This window comes from Cucurbita moschata, unplaced genomic scaffold, assembly GCF_002738365.1.
Source record: "Cucurbita moschata cultivar Rifu unplaced genomic scaffold, Cmos_1.0 Cmo_Scf00007, whole genome shotgun sequence".
Lineage (NCBI taxonomy): Eukaryota > Viridiplantae > Streptophyta > Magnoliopsida > Cucurbitales > Cucurbitaceae > Cucurbita > Cucurbita moschata.
The window spans coordinates 388,158-404,601 of NW_019268523.1; the positions used below are offsets into that span (position 1 = coordinate 388,158).

General features: G+C 40.2%; 8 protein-coding genes and 1 non-coding gene across 11 annotated transcripts in view; 5 read left to right on the forward strand and 4 right to left on the reverse strand.

Moving 5' to 3' along the window:
• Nucleotides 1-962: 962 nt before the first annotated feature.
• On the forward strand, nucleotides 963-2,336 carry LOC111445324. The gene has a single exon (XM_023083625.1). It carries the CDS (start codon nucleotides 1,896-1,898, stop codon nucleotides 2,103-2,105), a length of 210 nt encoding a protein of 69 aa, XP_022939393.1. The 5' UTR covers nucleotides 963-1,895; the 3' UTR covers nucleotides 2,106-2,336.
• A 233-nt stretch (nucleotides 2,337-2,569) lies between these two features.
• LOC111445120 lies at nucleotides 2,570-6,180 on the reverse strand. The gene is made up of 2 exons (XM_023083352.1): nucleotides 5,774-6,180; nucleotides 2,570-3,163 (listed from the first exon to the last, which is right to left on the reverse strand). Exons 1-2 carry the CDS (start codon nucleotides 5,983-5,985, stop codon nucleotides 2,800-2,802), a joined length of 576 nt encoding a protein of 191 aa, XP_022939120.1. The 5' UTR covers nucleotides 5,986-6,180; the 3' UTR covers nucleotides 2,570-2,799.
• On the forward strand, nucleotides 4,668-5,163 carry LOC111445325. Its single transcript, XM_023083626.1, has one exon. It carries the CDS (start codon nucleotides 4,786-4,788, stop codon nucleotides 4,990-4,992), a length of 207 nt encoding a protein of 68 aa, XP_022939394.1. The 5' UTR covers nucleotides 4,668-4,785; the 3' UTR covers nucleotides 4,993-5,163.
• A 216-nt stretch (nucleotides 6,181-6,396) lies between the features above and the next one.
• On the reverse strand, nucleotides 6,397-6,478 carry TRNAS-UGA. Its single transcript has one exon. It is a non-coding gene; the product is annotated as a tRNA-Ser (tRNA).
• Nucleotides 6,479-6,674: 196 nt separating this feature from the next.
• LOC111445087 (protein NUCLEAR FUSION DEFECTIVE 4-like) lies at nucleotides 6,675-9,718 on the forward strand. Its single transcript, XM_023083310.1, has 3 exons — nucleotides 6,675-7,360; nucleotides 7,673-8,607; nucleotides 9,203-9,718. The coding sequence occupies exons 1-3, from the start codon at nucleotides 7,025-7,027 to the stop codon at nucleotides 9,696-9,698; spliced, it is 1,767 nt and encodes a 588-aa protein (XP_022939078.1). The 5' UTR covers nucleotides 6,675-7,024; the 3' UTR covers nucleotides 9,699-9,718.
• Nucleotides 9,719-9,722: 4 nt separating this feature from the next.
• On the reverse strand, nucleotides 9,723-11,258 carry LOC111445090 (peroxidase 55-like). Its single transcript, XM_023083313.1, has 3 exons — nucleotides 10,938-11,258; nucleotides 10,609-10,800; nucleotides 9,723-10,512 (listed from the first exon to the last, which is right to left on the reverse strand). Exons 1-3 carry the CDS (start codon nucleotides 11,157-11,159, stop codon nucleotides 9,937-9,939), a joined length of 990 nt encoding a protein of 329 aa, XP_022939081.1. The 5' UTR covers nucleotides 11,160-11,258; the 3' UTR covers nucleotides 9,723-9,936.
• A 1,324-nt stretch (nucleotides 11,259-12,582) lies between these two features.
• On the forward strand, nucleotides 12,583-13,770 carry LOC111445091 (50S ribosomal protein L27, chloroplastic). Of its 3 annotated transcripts, none has more exons than XM_023083316.1 (4): nucleotides 12,583-12,671; nucleotides 12,772-13,075; nucleotides 13,242-13,343; nucleotides 13,421-13,770. In XM_023083316.1, the coding sequence occupies exons 2-4, from the start codon at nucleotides 12,797-12,799 to the stop codon at nucleotides 13,595-13,597; spliced, it is 558 nt and encodes a 185-aa protein (XP_022939084.1). In that variant the 5' UTR covers nucleotides 12,583-12,671; nucleotides 12,772-12,796; the 3' UTR covers nucleotides 13,598-13,770. The 3 variants fall into 3 exon arrangements, with proteins under 3 accessions (XP_022939084.1, XP_022939085.1, XP_022939083.1); XM_023083317.1 differs by having other exon boundaries at nucleotides 12,593-12,670; nucleotides 12,768-13,075; XM_023083315.1 differs by lacking the exon at nucleotides 12,583-12,671 and having other exon boundaries at nucleotides 12,693-13,075.
• A 459-nt stretch (nucleotides 13,771-14,229) lies between these two features.
• Nucleotides 14,230-15,668, reverse strand: LOC111445088 (ribonucleoside-diphosphate reductase small chain-like). Its single transcript, XM_023083311.1, has one exon. The coding sequence runs from the start codon at nucleotides 15,655-15,657 to the stop codon at nucleotides 14,416-14,418; it is 1,242 nt and encodes a 413-aa protein (XP_022939079.1). The 5' UTR covers nucleotides 15,658-15,668; the 3' UTR covers nucleotides 14,230-14,415.
• A 251-nt stretch (nucleotides 15,669-15,919) lies between these two features.
• LOC111445121 overlaps nucleotides 15,920-16,444 on the forward strand; it is a gene marked incomplete at its 5' end in the record, with an annotated part of 2,107 nt that continues 1,582 nt past the window's right edge. Inside the window, one exon of the mRNA XM_023083353.1 lies at nucleotides 15,920-16,328. Coding sequence (XP_022939121.1) covers nucleotides 15,920-16,328 — 409 coding nt within the window. The remainder of the gene's footprint in view (nucleotides 16,329-16,444) is intronic.

Below are 16,444 nucleotides of genomic sequence, written 5' to 3' on the forward strand. Positions count from 1 at the left end.
ATTGATTAAAGAGTAAGGTCTCCATCCATATCTTACCAGTATAACTTCGTAAGAACAATAATCGTCTGAATATTATGCTCCTACATATTTGTTTTTTCCCTTGGTGGGTCACCATAGAATACACTCAAAATTCTCTCATATCCATCTCTGAATTAGATGAGATAAAAATCTAGATCACTTGCTCCCTCACTTATAAATAGCCCACTCCCCAGCTGCAAGAAGAAAACTCAGATCAGGAAAGAGATGGATGCAAGGTGTAGAGCAAGAGGCCTTGTGAAGGGCATGTTGGGCCCTCTCCATGGGGAAGGTATGGCGTCGTGTTCAAGTCATGTTGCATTTATGGTTCATCGCCAGGAGAGGGCTGCCATGGCTCCATCGAACCAAAGAGTTGTTCATGATCAAGCCATGAATAATGTCCAGGAGGCCAACTTTAGGAACCCTCAAGGCGGTGGGGGTTTCGCCGACGAACATATCGATCGGAAGGCTGCCATGTACATATCATCAGTCCAAGAACGCTTTAGACTTGAGGGCTTAATCAATTGAAGAAGCTTTGCCATATAATGGATATTATGTGATGTTTTCTAATTGTGAAAACTAAATATTTACTCCTCTCCTGTGTTTTCTTTATCTAAATTAGGTTCGTAATAGAAACGTATAATATATAGCTAGCTGCTATACAGTTGCAACCCGGATTGTGGGATTGTTTAATCTATCTAGATATTAAATATATAGGAGTTAAGAATGTGAAATTATAGACTCAATTATTGGCACTTTATTCTGCTGTTCTTTTGTGCAAAGAAAAAAAAAACAGTAGGTGGAATCATTTAGATTAATATTAAGTGGCAAGACTAATCGACCAAAGTGGAATCATTTTATTGGCTACGATGTTTATATAAAAAACAGCTAAAACTGGTAGTGATCCTTTTTCTTCAAAGAACATGTTCCTTTTCAAAATCCTAAAACTACCTGTTCCTGGCAGTACCCTTTCTTCTTTGTCATGGCCCTTGAAATTTAAAGCTATTTTTCAATTGCTCAAAAAAGGCCGTTGTTGCATAAAAACAAGAGACAGGCAAGAGTGGGCTTACAAAAAAAGAAAAGAGAAGAAAAGAGGGAGAAAAGAAATTTGAACACTATGTTCATAATCATTTGATTGATTCCTATTCACACCAGAGAAGATGAGTGGTCTTGATTGCCTACAGAGGCGAAGAAAAGAATAGAGCAATATGTTAACAGATAAATCTGAAAAGCAATGCACAGAGATAAAGCTATTTCCCCATCTTCAAGATATGATATTATGCGACAACAAAAATATTCTGTTCATCACCCAATCAAAGCGTGTGAACTCCAATCTGCCTCATGAAATCACATTCAGACTTGCATCATGGTGCAATGAATTCCACAGGCTTTGAACATCTTTATGACAAGACAATCCTTCTAAGCTTTTGGTGTAAAGAAACAAACAAACAAACAAACAACAAGGCATTCTCAATAATCTAAGCCTGATAAACACAACTTTACACTAGCACACACATCCAATTTCTTTAAACAAAAGGCTCCACCTTCATCACACATCCCTAAAGCAAGAAAAAAGAGAGCATTTCCATTGGAACTGGAATGAAGGAAAATCCAAATCCTTTTCTTTCAATCTTCATAAAGCAGATCCACTCCCATCGACCCATCACATACCTTTCCTTCGATTATAAACATTTTTCTTCTTTCTCCCCAAGTTTGGCATCCAACCCCTCAACTCCTTCTTCCTTAAGCAAATCTACAGGCTCATTCCCCCTTATAACCCCTCTTTACATTCAGCTACTTCCAACCTTCAATTCTCTCTCTCGCTCACACTCATCCTATTCTCTGTATACTTCAAAACACACCTCTTCTTCTAGATAGAGATGAATGCAGACTGGGGGCCGGTTGTGGTAGCAGTGGCGCTCTTCATTCTCCTGTCGCCAGGGCTGCTTTTTCAGTTGCCGGCCAGAATCAGGGTGGTGGAGTTTGGGAACATGAACACCAGTGGGATTGCCATTTTGGTGCACGCCATCATATTCTTCTGCATACTCACCATATTGGTCATCGCAATTGGTATTCACATACACGTTTAACAACTTCATAATCTGCTTTGGCTACCTTCGCCAAATGAATTGCTTCTTTCTCACTAGGACTTACAGCATACTTCTGCCTACTCTGCTCCATTTCTTGTTCTCTTCTTCCCTTTCAACAATAACTTTCTATATTGTAATAATCTGTCTAAATGTAATCTATAATTTCCATTCTTTTTGGGGGTTAATAAGAAAGGTAAAGTTCAATGAACACTCTCGCGGTAATTGTTTGAATATTTTGAGCAAAATTCTTCTCTATTGTCTTAACGAATTGATCATACCCCTCTAGTAGCTTGCTTATACTAGGAGACTTCAACAAAAATTTGACCAGATTATCCGCGCTAAGACGAGTACCTTGTACTTGAGATGCGTTAAATTTATGAAACTAAAGAATAGAGGGAAAGAAAAAGAAGCTTCTCGATGAGCATGAGTAGCTACAGAGCCCAATGTTGGATGTATACTAGCAATGGAGGGATAGGCGTATGTAAAAACGAAATTAACAAACAAAATTCCTTTATCTCTTCCAAGTCTCCGACTACACATACACAAATCGCAAATCCAGACAGATCAAACAAGATCCGCTTCGAAAAGAAATACAAAACACAAGGCGGCACAAACATCACCAAGATTGCAGGAACTCCAGTTGGTAACAATCTCGAATGAAAACGGAAAGAGACGAGAATAAGAGGTTACCGGATCAGCCAGTATAGATGTGGATACGGAGAGCGAGAATGAAGACGGCGTAAAGGATAAAGAAAATGAGCGTGTGAATGGCGATGGCCTTTCCGTTGGTCTTCATACTCCCAAACTCAAACTGTCGATTATTCCCCGGAAACTGGAACAGAAGCCCTGGAGAGAGCAGTACGAACAGTACAACTCCGATCACTACCGGTGCCCAATCCGACATCCTTTCCCAGATTTCGTACTTCACTAGACGTAAAGAGAGAAATATCCGAAGTAGCAAAACGTGAAGCGAGTTGGTCTTGCAGTAACGCGAAGAAGAAGAAGAAGAAGAAGAAGAAGAAGAAGAAGAAGAGAAATTGAATTCAGCAGAGTTCACACTTTATTTCTGGATTCGAACAACGTGGGAATCTCCTAGAAGTTGGTGTTAACTACGAGATTGACACTGGTTGGTGGCGATAGGTACTGATTAAAATTAATTATTTATGAATTTTATTCTGCGCGGGCGGTAGCAGATAATTACTTTCTGTAGTCATCAATTGGAGCTGGTGAGTGAAGTGGTAAATGGGCCCCCGTGGGCCAGGGGGTTGATGGCCCAGAGAATTGGCGGGTCGGTCGCGGTCGACTGCAGAATAAGCGGGAAGGAAAAGGGATGGTCCTGCTCCTGAAATTATGTGGATTTATGTGCAATGTGCTCTTGCTTTTCTGCGCCTTTTTCTCCCATTTAATTGCATCAAAATTTGTGCCGTGGACCTTCCGTCCTCTCAAGTGTTAATATATATTTTCTTTTAATTTTAATCTCTATAACTTTCAAATTCTTGCTTAATTAAATTTAATTTTTCAGAAAAATAATAATAGTTTCTATTAATATTTAGAAATGTGAATAATCGACCCATCGTGTATTTTCTTCAATAAAAATGGTTATCATTTTATCAATTTTGTTTAAATTAATTCTAAACTAATATTAAAATAATATTGAAAATAAAAATAATAATAAATTAAATCAAAAGGTTCAACAACTAAAATATTATTTTAATTATTTTAAATGAAAAGCTAGGGAATGAGAACATAAAAGAAGATAAAATCTTTTGGCATGATTCTTGTTCACGATGAGGAGGTAAAAAAAAGGGCTAAAAGTTGGTCCAAATCTCAATGGTAATATTTATTAATTTTTAAAATATCATATTCATTATAATTTTTTATTTTAAAAAACCCGTATATATAAATTATTTTCGTTTTTAATTCTCTCAACCTTCACTATGGTAATTCATGCATTGTTTCTTGAATTATGCTTGAATTGGACGGGTGAGTAAGGAGAAGTGATCTTAAGAATCGCGAACCTCTACCATGATATAATATTGTCCACTTTGAGTATAAGCAGTCATATTTTACTTTTGGTTTCCCCAAGAGGCTTCGTAACAATAGAGATGTATTTATTATGTATAAGATGGGGACTCTTCTCCCCACAATTCTCCCCTCGAACAAAGTACATTATAGAGCCTCCCTTGAGGCATAAGGAGCCATCGAACAAAATACAACCTTTTGACTACACTTTCCAGACTCCCAACTTCATTGTTTGACATTTGAGGGTTTTATTGACATGACTAAGTTAAAACTATGGCCATGATACCATGTTATAAATCATAAACATTTATAATGGTACGATATTATCCACTTTAAACATAGACACTCATGGTTTTGCTTTTGATTTTTTCAAAAGATTTCATACCAACGAAGATGTATTTCTTAGTTATAAATCTATAAATCTATAGTCATAGATAGTCACACGGGGACTATGGTTGGGAATGAAATTGGAGTGGAGGACATAATTATGAATGCACCCGCCATGTGTGATGGGGTGGGGTTAGTTACAAGGAAAATGGAATAAAAAGGGGATGGTGGAGAAGCTCCGTAAAACCTTTTACAAAAATTCTTATTCCTCTCTAACCATTAAAACTCAGGCATTCTGTGCGTCCCCCATTTTTACAAGAACAACACAAGAATGAATGATTTGGCAGCTCCATTGATCGCTTCGGTTCTGTTTGCGTTTCTGTCGCCAGGGATGATCATTCAGATGCCGGGATCGGAACGCCCCCTCGAGTTCATGAATTTGAAGACCAGTTTTGCTTCCATCTTTGTTCATGCCGTTGTCTTTCTTCTACTCCTTATTTTGCTACTTGTTATGCTCAACCTCCATATTTACATTTAGACCTCTGCTTCTTCTTCTTCTTCTTCTTCTTCTACATCACGCTGCTGCTTCATCCATGTAATTTTTTTTTTTAATTTCTCTCGTTGATTCGTGATCTGTAGTTGAAGAACTTTCATGTTGCTTACTCTTCATCGAATGAAAAGTTCTCTCATCCGCTTAATTTCAAGTTCAGATCTCTTCTTCATGCTTTGATTTTTAGTTCAGTTTTCATTTCGCTTTCCTCGCCTGAAATTTTGTTGATGCACTCTCTCAACTTTTGAATGATCTTGTACTATACTCAGACACAGACTCTAATTACTTTTTTTGTTTGTTTGAGTCATAGCAGAATTTAGTTTATTTTGAACATCTGATAGATCTCTAATTAATTCCATTTTTTTTTAAAATTAGGTGTTCAGATTTTGATTACTGATCAAAACTGGAGGTCTAAAATTCATACTGATTCGATATGTGCTTTTTGGGGGACTAGTTTATTACCACGCCTAAAAATATTTTTGCTACGTTCTTAGTTTTGAATATAAAGTAAAATAAAGTTTAGTTAGGTATGCACGTAGTTGAGGCAAGTCACTTATTCGTAGAATAAAGTTTTATGGTAAATCCGATCCCCTTTCTCGAATCTCGAATCATCGAGTTGAGGAATCAAATTCCCCAAGAACAGAGGACAAAGTTGAGAGGATGATTATAAACAGAGAGATTAAAAAAAAATGATGTATAGATGGAAGCAGATGACAGAGTTAGGAAGAAAAAAAGAAAAAGGATTACACAAAAGGTGCAGAATTAGAATTAGGAGCCCATATAAACATGAACACCAACAGCCAGCAAGAAGATGCAGATCAAGGCAAAATAGAGAGCGGAATGAACCAGAATGGAGACTCCGCTGGTCTGGAAGTTCCCAAACTCGATGAAGCGATTCTTCCCAGGCATCTGAACGAGCAATCCGGGGGTTAGGAGAACGAAGAGCACCACCGCCACAAAGACCGGACCCCAATCCGCCATGGTGAGGAAGAGTCTAGGGAATGGAAATGAGGAAGGGAGAGGAGGAGGAAGACGGCATTAAGTAAAGGAGAAAGGGAGAGGAGGAGGAAGACGGCATTAAGTAAAGGAGAAAGGGGAGAGGAATGGTGGTGGAGGGATGAGTTGGAAAGACGAAGGTTAGCGAATGAAGTTATTCAGATTCACATGTTCTTAAGTGGATCGGCTAGGCTTTACTCTCTGTTTCTGTGTATTTTTGGTTTCTCATGTTTTATTCTTGACTTACTATTCAATCATTATGACCTTTACAAAATGTGTTCTTCATACTTCCATAGATACTTCAAATCAAAACTGTAAATATCATTTTGGCTTATATTAGGAACGGAATTGCCAATTTTCAACCCAAGAAGCAAAAAGGAAATTTAGTAAAACATTCGTCGACAGCAGGGTTCGAACCTGCGCGGGCGAAGCCCAACAGATTTCAAGTCTGTCTCCTTAACCACTCGGACATATCGACTATTTGTTAGTCGGGCTCGATAAAAATAAAAAAATAATAATATAACTTGTACCATTCAATAAAATAAAATAAAATAAAATAAAATAACGGTCGAGTTACGAAGTTCCTTATTCTATATTTGAAATTGGATCGTCGTTCCCATATGAAATGGTCAAATGGTAACTCTTAAGATGGTGACAGTTCTGGTAGACGATCGATTTGTTTCGTTGTCATTTCTGGTAGATGATCACCGCTTTGTTGTCATCTTCTAATTTGAATCGCCGTATCCATATCCAATTCTAAGTTTCTTGTTTGTGTGCCTAGCAGAACAGAGTGCGCGCCATGGCGGGGATTTTGCGTATTAATAATCGAAGAGATCCATGTTTATGTTGCCACCCCATCTCTATCAATCCACCCCTCTTTACCATTCCCATAAGGGCCCGTTTCGATTCTATAGTTCCTTTTTGGCAGCCAAATTTTGGGCCCGTTTCGATTCTATAGTTCCTTTTTGGCAGCCAAATTTTGGGACGGACGTAAAATCGGAGAGAGTTGGGTTTCTGGGCATTGATGGGTATGTGTAATGAGAAACTTGTGGGCTTTTTGAACAATAGGTGGTTGGTTTTTGTGGCTGCAATATGGGTTCAATCTTGCGCGGGAATCGGGTATCTTTTTGGAAGCATATCGCCGGTGATCAAAACCAATTTGAGTTACAGTCAGAGGCAAATTGCGCGGCTCGGTGTGGCGAAAGACCTTGGGGATAGTGTTGGTACTCTAGCTGGAACCTTGTTGGAGATATTGCCCTTCTGGGCAACTCTGTTGGTCGGTGCTATCAGTAACTTTGTCGGGTATGGTTGGATTTGGCTCATCGTCACTGGTCGAGCTCCCGTTTTGCCTCTCTGGGCTGTAAGTTTTCAGTCTCCTCCTCTTTTCTTTTAATCGAATGGGTATGAATCATCGTCTTTAGATAGGTAGAATGTTATATCCATATTCAAACCTTGATAGGATTCTGTAAAAAAAAAAATGCAGCAGGAAGCACATTATCTGTTTGATAAATTGTCTCTAAGATTATAGAAGCAATTTTATTGAATATTCAACAGATTTTCTGAATATCTATGTTGATTGAAGCTATTGAAAAGTCCTTTGAAGAACAAATTGTTAAGCTATTCCCCCTGTTTTGCCAGTTTTGTTTAGTCATGTATGAATATGATTGTGCAGATGTGCGTTCTTGTATTTGTGGGAACGAATGGGGAGACTTACTTCAATACAGTTTCTCTGGTTTCTTGCGTACAAAACTTTCCAAAAAGCAGGGGTCCTGTGGTTGGGATTTTGAAAGGCTTTGCTGGTTTAAGCGGTGCAATCTTGACTCAGATATATGCAATCATGCATTCTCCTGATTCAGCCGATCTTATATTCATGATTGCAGTAGGTCCTGCACTGGTGGCTATTGGCTTGATGTTTTTTATCAAACCTGTTGCCGGCCATAGGCAAGTGCGGCAGTCTGACGCCATGAGCTTTACTACTGTTTATGGCGTCTGCCTCCTCTTGGCTGCATATTTGATGGGAGTCATGCTTGTTGAGGATCTTGTTACCTTGAGCTCCACTGTGATAGCCATTTTTACCGCTGTTATGTTTGTCATCCTTCTTATTCCCTTCTTGATTCCGGTGGCGTCGACTTTGAGCTCAGAGACGACAACATATGCTGAGCAAGAGGCTCTCCTACAACCGTTACACAGACAGGAACCTGCTACATCTGAAGCAGATGGTAATGAAGTGATATTAAGTGAGGTGGAAGATGAAAAATCAGAGGTAGAGGACTCAGTTCCTGCATCAGAGAGACAAAAACGCATTGCTCAGTTGCAAGCAAAACTATTGCAAGCAGCTGCAGAAGGAGCAGTAAGAGTGCAGAGGAGGAAGGGTCCACGTAGAGGGGAAGATTTCACCTTGGGTCAAGCTTTAATCAAAGCAGACTTTTGGCTTATATTTCTCTCCCATCTCCTTGGTTCTGGGACTGGATTGACCGTGATCGATAACCTCGGACAGATGAGCGAGTCCTTAGGCTATGATAATACACATATTTTTGTGTCCCTCATCAGCATATGGAACTTCCTCGGCCGTGTTGGTGGTGGCTACCTCTCTGAGATTGCTGTAAGGTACAAAATTTATTTTAGTTGTCCTCAGCTGAGATTCCATGGAGAAGGGAATGAAATATTCCTTATAACTATGTACAATATTTACAAGCGGTGGGCTGAAGCTGTTATAAATAATATCAGAGCCAGTCACCGAATGGTACGAGGCACTGGTTGGAATAGGGCTAGACCCTCCCCATAATAGACGCGTTTTAAAACCTCGAGGGGAACCCTAAAAGGGAAAGCCCAAATAGACAATACCTATTAGCAGTGGGCTTGGGCGGTTGCAAATAGTATAAGAGCCCGACACTGAGCGGTGTGTCAGCGAGAACACTGAGCTCTCAAAGAGGGAGGATTGTGAGATCCCACCTCGGTTGGAGAGGGCAACGAAACATTTCTTATAAGGGTGTGGAGATCTCTCCCTAGCAGACGCGTTTTAAAGATGCATTTCTTATAGAGGCATGAAAATTTCTCGTGCAGACGCGTTTTAAAACCTTGAGAGAAAACTCAAAAGTAAAAGTCTAAAAAAAGACGCTAATTGCTAGCAGTGGACTTGAGCTTGGACTGTTACACCATAAAATATCATTATATTATATCTTACTTTCATTTTCTTCAACAGAGATTATGCTTATCCAAGACCTATTGCAATGGCGATTGCGCAACTCCTTATGATATTCGGACATCTCTTCATCGGAATGGGATGGCCTGGAGCAATGTACATTGGAACTCTCATAACAGGGCTCGGGTACGGGGCTCACTGGGCAATTGTGCCTGCTACTGCCTCTGAATTGTTTGGGTTGAAAAAGTTTGCTGCTTTATACAACTTCATCACTCTCTCTACTCCCATGGGATCTTTGATATTTTCTGGGTTAATCACGAGCAGCATCTATGATAAGGAAGCAGAGAAGCAAGCTCTCAATCATCTCTCACAGCTGCAGAGCTCCAATGGACCGCTCAAGTGCGTGGGCACCATATGCTTCTCTCTAACTTGTATGATAATGGCTGTTTTCTGCGCCATTGCAGGCATCTTAAGTTTGGTTTTGGTTCACCGCACCAGGGGTGTTTACTACAACCTCTATGGAAAATCTCGTTCATCCACGCTTTGTGTAAATTAGATTTCACCATTATTCATCAGTAAATATAAAATATGCTATGCATTTATTCCACCAAGGAGGTTTGAGCTTTGCTACATGTTCTTGACAGACACAATAGTTATGTTTTTTTTAATCATAATATGTTGTTTATTTTCTATACCAACAAATTTTCATACAAAAAGACAGAACAGAATAGGAAACAACTTGTTACATGACCATAACTTATCTTTCGAGTTCATCACATGATGAGCAACAAAAATTAGGAATTAAAGGCACTACAATCGATTCGAATTTCACCATCATTACCAGTCTTAACTCCAATCCGACCCATCTTGGTCATGGCGTTGATAAACGCAGCATTAAACTCCGCCCCATTGGTGGCGAAGCTGCGGACTGTCGGCTGGGATTCGGACTCCGTGAACAGAATCTGGTCGGCAGTGAAGAGGCCCTTGCCGGCGATAAGGTTCTGGTAGTAAACGTTGTCGAAGGTCCGAGGGGTTATAGGATCCATGTCGATGGCTATGCTGGGATCCACGTTCCGCGGACACGCATCCATTAGCTGCTGCGCGTAGCCGGGGTCCAACGACGGGTCCACCGGAGACGAAGGGGAAAAGGAGTAGAGACGGTTGGAGAAACGGTCACAGTGGGAGAAGCCCAAGGTGTGGGCTCCGGAGAGTGCGATCATGTCGATGAGGGTCAGGTTGTGGGCGGCGAACATGTTGACCAGTTGGTCCAGATCGAAGAATGGCTCCGGTAAGTTTCCGGCCACTCGGGATGCTCGGGAAATTAGCCCATCTCGACGTCCTAGTTCCACGCTGTACAGTGGGCCCCCTGCCTGAAACACGAGGACAATAAATCAATAATTTTTAGTCAAATGTCATGAATTTTGTTTTAAAATATTTATTTCATCCATTGATTTCAAAAATGGTACCAAATTAACGACATCTCTAGTTGCAAGAGCCAAAACGTCAGCACAAGAGACAACACCGGGACAAGCACTTTCAACCGCTTGCTTAGCTTTAATAACCGTGTCAAATCCATCTCCAGCTAATGAAATATTGTCTTTAGCATCTTTCTCTGCATCCCCATTTGGAGATGCTATCAACACCGAAGCATCACAACCCTATACTCAATAGTAAACAAATAAGGTTGTACCCGTGATAAATTTTATGAATATTATTCATGAGATGATGATGGATTTATAAGGAAAGGATGATTAGGTATGTCAATCCTTAGAAAAGGTTAGTCAAGAAGAAGCACCTCAACGAAACAATCATGGAAGAAGAGTCGCAAAGTTGCAGGGACGGTAACGAACGTTTGATCAAACTTGTTTTGAACAGCTTGTGTAACGATCTGCTCCACGTTGGGACAAGTGGAGGCGTAGAAATTCTCTACTAATTGTGCGTCTGTTGTCTGGACAGTAGTAGCCGCCACAAGAAGCACAGCCAGAACCAAAGCCCTCCACAAAGCTCCCATGGCCATGGCCGCCTAGTTGGTTTGTGTAACTTCTACTAAGATCCGGCATCCCTTCAGCATATATAAGGTGTGGAAGAGGAGGATGGGGTGTATGAACTTGGTCAAGCTAAGATTTTTGAAGAGAGAGAGTAAACAAGGTGGTGACGATTGAGTTGTTGGGGTCAATCCACATTAGTATTATTCTACAAAAATGGGTTGGGTTTATATTATTGCTGTGAATCATAATTTGTTTAGGGTTTAGTTTAGGTAATTCGGGTTCCTTGCAAGAATGCATGAAAATGACATTTATAATATTCAACTCCCGTGCGCGTGAAACCATTGTTTTCTCAACTTAAAGTCAAATGTTGGAAGTGGTAAGAAATGGATAATTTTAATAATATTGCAATTTATTACCATCAACTTGGGATAAGAAAATTTCAAAACTCGTGATATTATCAAATCAGACTCCTTCCTAACCGATTACCATTATTTTTAAATGCTTAATACATTTTTCACGTATTTGATGGGATCGGGTAAAACCTATGACTAAGTAGACCTATCAAATTTAACTTTAGAACCCTTTTAGTAGGTTAGGAACATTCTTAGTAGAATGTTTTTTTTCATGTCCCTAGTAGATATTGTTCGTTTTTGGAAGCCTTTTCCTATAATGCTTCTTTCCTATCCACTCATAGATACTGTCAACCATGTTTATTTCTTATATACTAGTAAATATTATCCGCTTTGGCCTCACTGTTAGCAAATATTGACCTTTTTGAGTTTTTCCTTCTGAATTTTTCCTCAAAGTTTTAAAACGTGCCCACCAGAAAGAGGTTTTTACACTTATGTAAAGAATGGTTCATTCGTCTCTCCAGCCAAGACAGAATCTCACATTTTCATAGAATCTCACATGGCTAATTACGAACGAACTAAACAATGGAAAAGTTAGTGGGTTAGTTCCTTCCATGTCAGATGATTTGAAGATTTCGGTTGACTTTTATTAAGGGAAGGATTTTAATTTTAAATAAAATAATACCCATAATCCAACTAACCATTAAAGTATTATTCGTGTATTTATATATACACACACGTATGTATGTGTGAGCATGTAGTTTTGCGAGATGATTTTTTTTTTTTTTTTTTAATGGATGTAGCTTAATATTCTATAATATTTAATTTCAATATGTATTTTTCTTTTTATCATTATTTGAGATTAATTGAAGTTCTTAAACATCTATTTAATCTGGATATAAAAATAAACAAAAAGCTTAAATGGTCTTGAGAAATGTAGAAAAGGTTAGTGGAGCAATAAAAGATACCTACCTTTTGACGCTAAGTTGTTACTCACGTACTGGTTCGAGGCAGGTTTCGATCACTCCTTCGATGCTGCCCATTGTGGTGGTACGGAACCACTAAAGGAAGGCGGTTTAAATTTCATAATTGGGGTGAATACAAGTGCATACAAGCGAACCCTGCCGGTCCAAGATTCGCATTCGGTGGCTTGGGGCGGTTCTGGTTGTGGTTGTGGTTCTAAGGATAAGGTTCGCGTTCGCTCCCTCTCTGTCTCTTCCCCTCCTCCATATCCATTTATTTTTCTCAATCAACTAATTCTGTCGATTTCTTGTATTCGCTTCACAGTTCCAATCGAGGAAATCCCTGTTGCAGCCATGAGTTTAAACCTAATTGGCGCATTCAGAGGCCTCTCTCTGGCCCCTTCTTCTTCGTCCTCTTTCTTCAAAGGCGATTTCGGATCTATTCAACTGCCTCCCAAGCTCTCCGTCTCGTTCCCTACCAGATTCCCTTTAACCATTGAAAATGCACACAAGAAAGGAGCTGGAAGCACGAAGAACGGCCGAGATTCTAAGGGCCAGAGGCTTGGCGTTAAAATCTACGGCGATCAGGTTGCCAAGCCTGGTTCTATCATCGTTCGTCAGCGTGGAACCAAGGTAGTTTCTCAGTCCCAAATCATTTTCCAATTCGATTTTGAAACTTATAGGTTGAGGAATTGGTGCTCGTTCCGCACATTGTTTAGGGCATTCCTAATTTACGAACATACATCGATTGTTTTGTAATTGAGTTCCATGGTGTCTGTTTTTGTACAAATGATTTCAGTTCCATGCTGGAAAGAATGTGGGGCTTGGCAAGGACCATACAATTTTCTCATTGATTGACGGGCTTGTAAAATTCGAGAAGTATGGACCTGACAAGAAGAAGGTTTCACTTCGAACTGGACCTTTCAAGATAGCTTGCAAGAATGAAAACAAAACTGAGATGTATGTATTTGATTGCAGGTGAGTGTGTACCCAAGAGAAGTGCAGCCTGAGAATCCAAACAGCTACAGAGCAAGGAAGAGGGAGTATTTCAGGCTGCAAAGAGAGCGCAAGAAAGCAAGAAAGGAAGGCACTATTGCTCAACCCCAATTAGTATTAGCTTCCACTGATGCTACAGAAACCAATCCAGTTTGCTGATTTCTATAGGCAGCACTTCAATCACTGCTTGTTTAAAAGCCCCGATGATCTTGCAGGAAGAAGGTCTGCTTCTCTAGCTTCACTTCTTTGGTTGTGCACATATAATTTGCCACATTCCTCACAGGAACGTGTTTCATTATTATTCGCAATTACCAATTGTCGCTCTTGTTCTACTTCTTGCGCCTAGATATTCTGAAACATTCAATAGTCAGGAGTTTTGGGTGACTCAATTATAGGAGTTGAACTAAGTAAATAAGGATAAAAGACTCAATTAACTTGTCAATTATAGGAAGGAACTAAGTAAATAAGGATAAAAGACTCAATTAACTTGTTTACTGTCGCAGAGAGTGGAAGTAGTTTTCACTTTTAAAAGTAAGGAGTAACTTATTCTGGAAGTAGTTTTCACTCTCAAAAGTAAGGAGTAACTTATTCATATCGCAAGGGGTGAGAATAGTCTTTCATTTTCAGAAGCAAGGAGTAAGTAACACAATAGTGTTTCACGGAATACGGGTGAATGTCGGAGCGATCAGGTGTGGAATCTAAATTCTGACACTTGGGTAAGTGAGCATAGAATTTGTATTTGGAAACTTTAGAAATTAAAAATGAAGAATGAGATCAATGAGTATTAGGAGAGTAATGAAATGGTAAAGTGCTTCTCTTTCTTGTGAATAATTTAAAATACATGATTCCCTAAAGGTGCAAGCTTCTTAGGAATGAAGAAACGACAGGCACTATCATTATCAAACATGAAATTTGCAGAAACAGAAGTAAGAAATAAATACAGAGTGGGTGTTATAGAGAGAAGGGTATCGTATCTTCTAAAAATCCTCATCCATCTTGAACTCATGTATCCCTCCGATCCCATCCAAGCTCGACATCACAGATGCCTTCTGATAATCTCCCACCCTCTTCTCGAAGAAGTTTGTTTTCCCCTGCAGCGATATCAGTTCCATCCAATCGAACGGGTTCTGCACATTGTAAATCTTGCTGTGCCCTAGGGCTACCAGCAGCCGATCTGCCACAAACTCGATGTACTCACTCATCAGATCGCCATTCATCCCCACCAGCGCGCACGGCAATGCCTCACAAACGAATTCCCTCTCAATATCCACTGCCTCCCGGACGATCCCCTGCACTTTCTCCTCGCTTAGCTTCTTCCTCATCAGCGAGTATAACAAGCACGCGAAATCGCAGTGCAGCCCTTCGTCTCGCGATATCAATTCGTTCGAAAATGTCAATCCAGGCATCAGCCCGCGTTTCTTCAACCAGAATATAGCGCAGAAACTTCCGGAGAAGAAGATGCCTTCCACGCAGGCGAATGCTATCAACCGCTCTGCAAAGGACTCGGATCCGTCGATCCAATTGAGCGCCCACTCGGCCTTCTTCGTGATGCAAGGTACAGTCTCTATGGCATGGAACAACCTGTTCTTCTCGACAGAGGCCTTGATGTAGGTTTCGAGCAACAAACTGTACATCTCGGAGTGAATATTCTCAATTGCTATTTGGAAGCCGTAGAACGCCCTCGCCTCCGCAACCTGAACCTCCTTCATGAACCGGCCGGCGAGATTCTCCAGAACAATACCATCGGAAGCGGCAAAGAAGGCCAGAACATGTTTGATGAAATGCTTCTCATCGGCGGTGAGAGCTTCCCAATGACGAAGATCCTGAGAGAGATCAACCTCCTCGGCGGTCCAGAAGGAGGCAACGGCTTTCTTATACATTTCCCAAATCTGAGGATATTGAATGGGGAACATACAGAATCTATCGGGGTTCGGGGCGAGCAACGGCTCCTCTGAAATTGCAGGCATGGTTACAAATCCTTGATCAAAGGATTGAAAGAGATGATTGGGAAAATTGATGGATGGATGGATGGATGGATTGATTGGACTACTAATGGATGAGATTATATATAAGCGAGAGGGAGGGGAAGGAAGATTAAAGAGAAGTTCGTAAATCCAAAAAGAAATTGGAGCGGGAGATTTTGAAATTTTGCAGGAAGCTTGCAGGAGAAGAGAATGAATGAGAAGGAAGGGCAATTTGGGGATTGTGGAAGATTTCATGATACGATTCGGGTGGAATTTAAAATAAATATTTTTTACATTAAATTGGCGCCGTTTCAACCAATAACTCATTTTCTGATTACGAAAATTACCATATAATTTTTTTTTATTTTTAAATAATTATAAAAATGCGGATATCCACGTGACAAATCATCTATAAAACCGAAGCCACGGGGCAGAGACGTGGCTAGCAGAAGCACACACGAGCCAACCATCTATACACCTATTGTTTTTGTAAAAAAAAAGTTTTTCGTAGGACTGATCCGGCCCGGTCCGGCCGGCCCAAAATTTAAAGACCGAGGCAATCTTAAAACTCCAGCTCTTGCACTATTTCCTTCTTCCTCCCCCTTTCGGGATTTTCTCCGTAAGCTTCTCTATATCCCAGAAATCTTCATCGACTTCAAAAACGAGAAGCCCTAGAATCAATTTCCACTCTCTCTCTCGATCAAATAGACGCGGTTTGCGACAATACTGGAAAGATCCTTTGCGTCTGCTGTTGCACTCGAACGGAGTTCAAATTCCACACCGAAGCCATCGACATCCCCGAGGAACAGATTCGATTGGAATTCCAGTAAAGGAAGGCCTGTATGTCCGTCGAGTAATAAACTTCCCTTTACTGATTTTGTGTGCCGTCCTTGCTCTGTTGAAGCTTCTTACTGTTCTCGGCATTGGTACGTTTAGAACGAGTTCTACTTACATTAGAGATTTGAGCTTATAAAGTTGGGTCTACTTTGTTTGTTTGTTTTTTTTTTTTTTTTTTTTTTTTTGAATGCTGTTGAGTTTCTTC

Excerpts from the sequence above, each read along its gene's own strand:
- LOC111445324 (XM_023083625.1), top strand. The coding sequence starts at position 1,896 with ATGAATGCAGACTGGGGGCCGGTTGTGGTAGCAGTGGCGCTCTTCATT.
- LOC111445325 (XM_023083626.1), top strand. The coding sequence starts at position 4,786 with ATGAATGATTTGGCAGCTCCATTGATCGCTTCGGTTCTGTTTGCGTTT.
- LOC111445088 (XM_023083311.1), bottom strand. The coding sequence starts at position 15,657 with ATGAAATCTTCCACAATCCCCAAATTGCCCTTCCTTCTCATTCATTCT.
- LOC111445087 (XM_023083310.1), top strand. The coding sequence starts at position 7,025 with ATGGGTATGTGTAATGAGAAACTTGTGGGCTTTTTGAACAATAGGTGG. Across the intron at positions 7,361-7,672 it reads CCGTTTTGCCTCTCTGGGCT|ATGTGCGTTCTTGTATTTGT; the intron begins GTAAGTTTTCAG and ends ATGATTGTGCAG. Across the intron at positions 8,608-9,202 it reads CTCTCTGAGATTGCTGTAAG|AGATTATGCTTATCCAAGAC; the intron begins GTACAAAATTTA and ends TTTCTTCAACAG.
- LOC111445120 (XM_023083352.1), bottom strand. The coding sequence starts at position 5,985 with ATGGCGGATTGGGGTCCGGTCTTTGTGGCGGTGGTGCTCTTCGTTCTC. Across the intron at positions 3,164-5,773 it reads CATGTTTATATGGGCTCCTA|TGTGAACTCTGCTGAATTCA; the intron begins ATTCTAATTCTG and ends CCAGAAATAAAG.
- LOC111445091 (XM_023083316.1), top strand. The coding sequence starts at position 12,797 with ATGAGTTTAAACCTAATTGGCGCATTCAGAGGCCTCTCTCTGGCCCCT. Across the intron at positions 13,076-13,241 it reads TTCGTCAGCGTGGAACCAAG|TTCCATGCTGGAAAGAATGT; the intron begins GTAGTTTCTCAG and ends AAATGATTTCAG. Across the intron at positions 13,344-13,420 it reads ATGGACCTGACAAGAAGAAG|GTGAGTGTGTACCCAAGAGA; the intron begins GTTTCACTTCGA and ends ATTTGATTGCAG.
- LOC111445090 (XM_023083313.1), bottom strand. The coding sequence starts at position 11,159 with ATGGCCATGGGAGCTTTGTGGAGGGCTTTGGTTCTGGCTGTGCTTCTT. Across the intron at positions 10,801-10,937 it reads TCCATGATTGTTTCGTTGAG|GGTTGTGATGCTTCGGTGTT; the intron begins GTGCTTCTTCTT and ends TATTGAGTATAG. Across the intron at positions 10,513-10,608 it reads CTAGAGATGTCGTTAATTTG|GCAGGGGGCCCACTGTACAG; the intron begins GTACCATTTTTG and ends CTCGTGTTTCAG.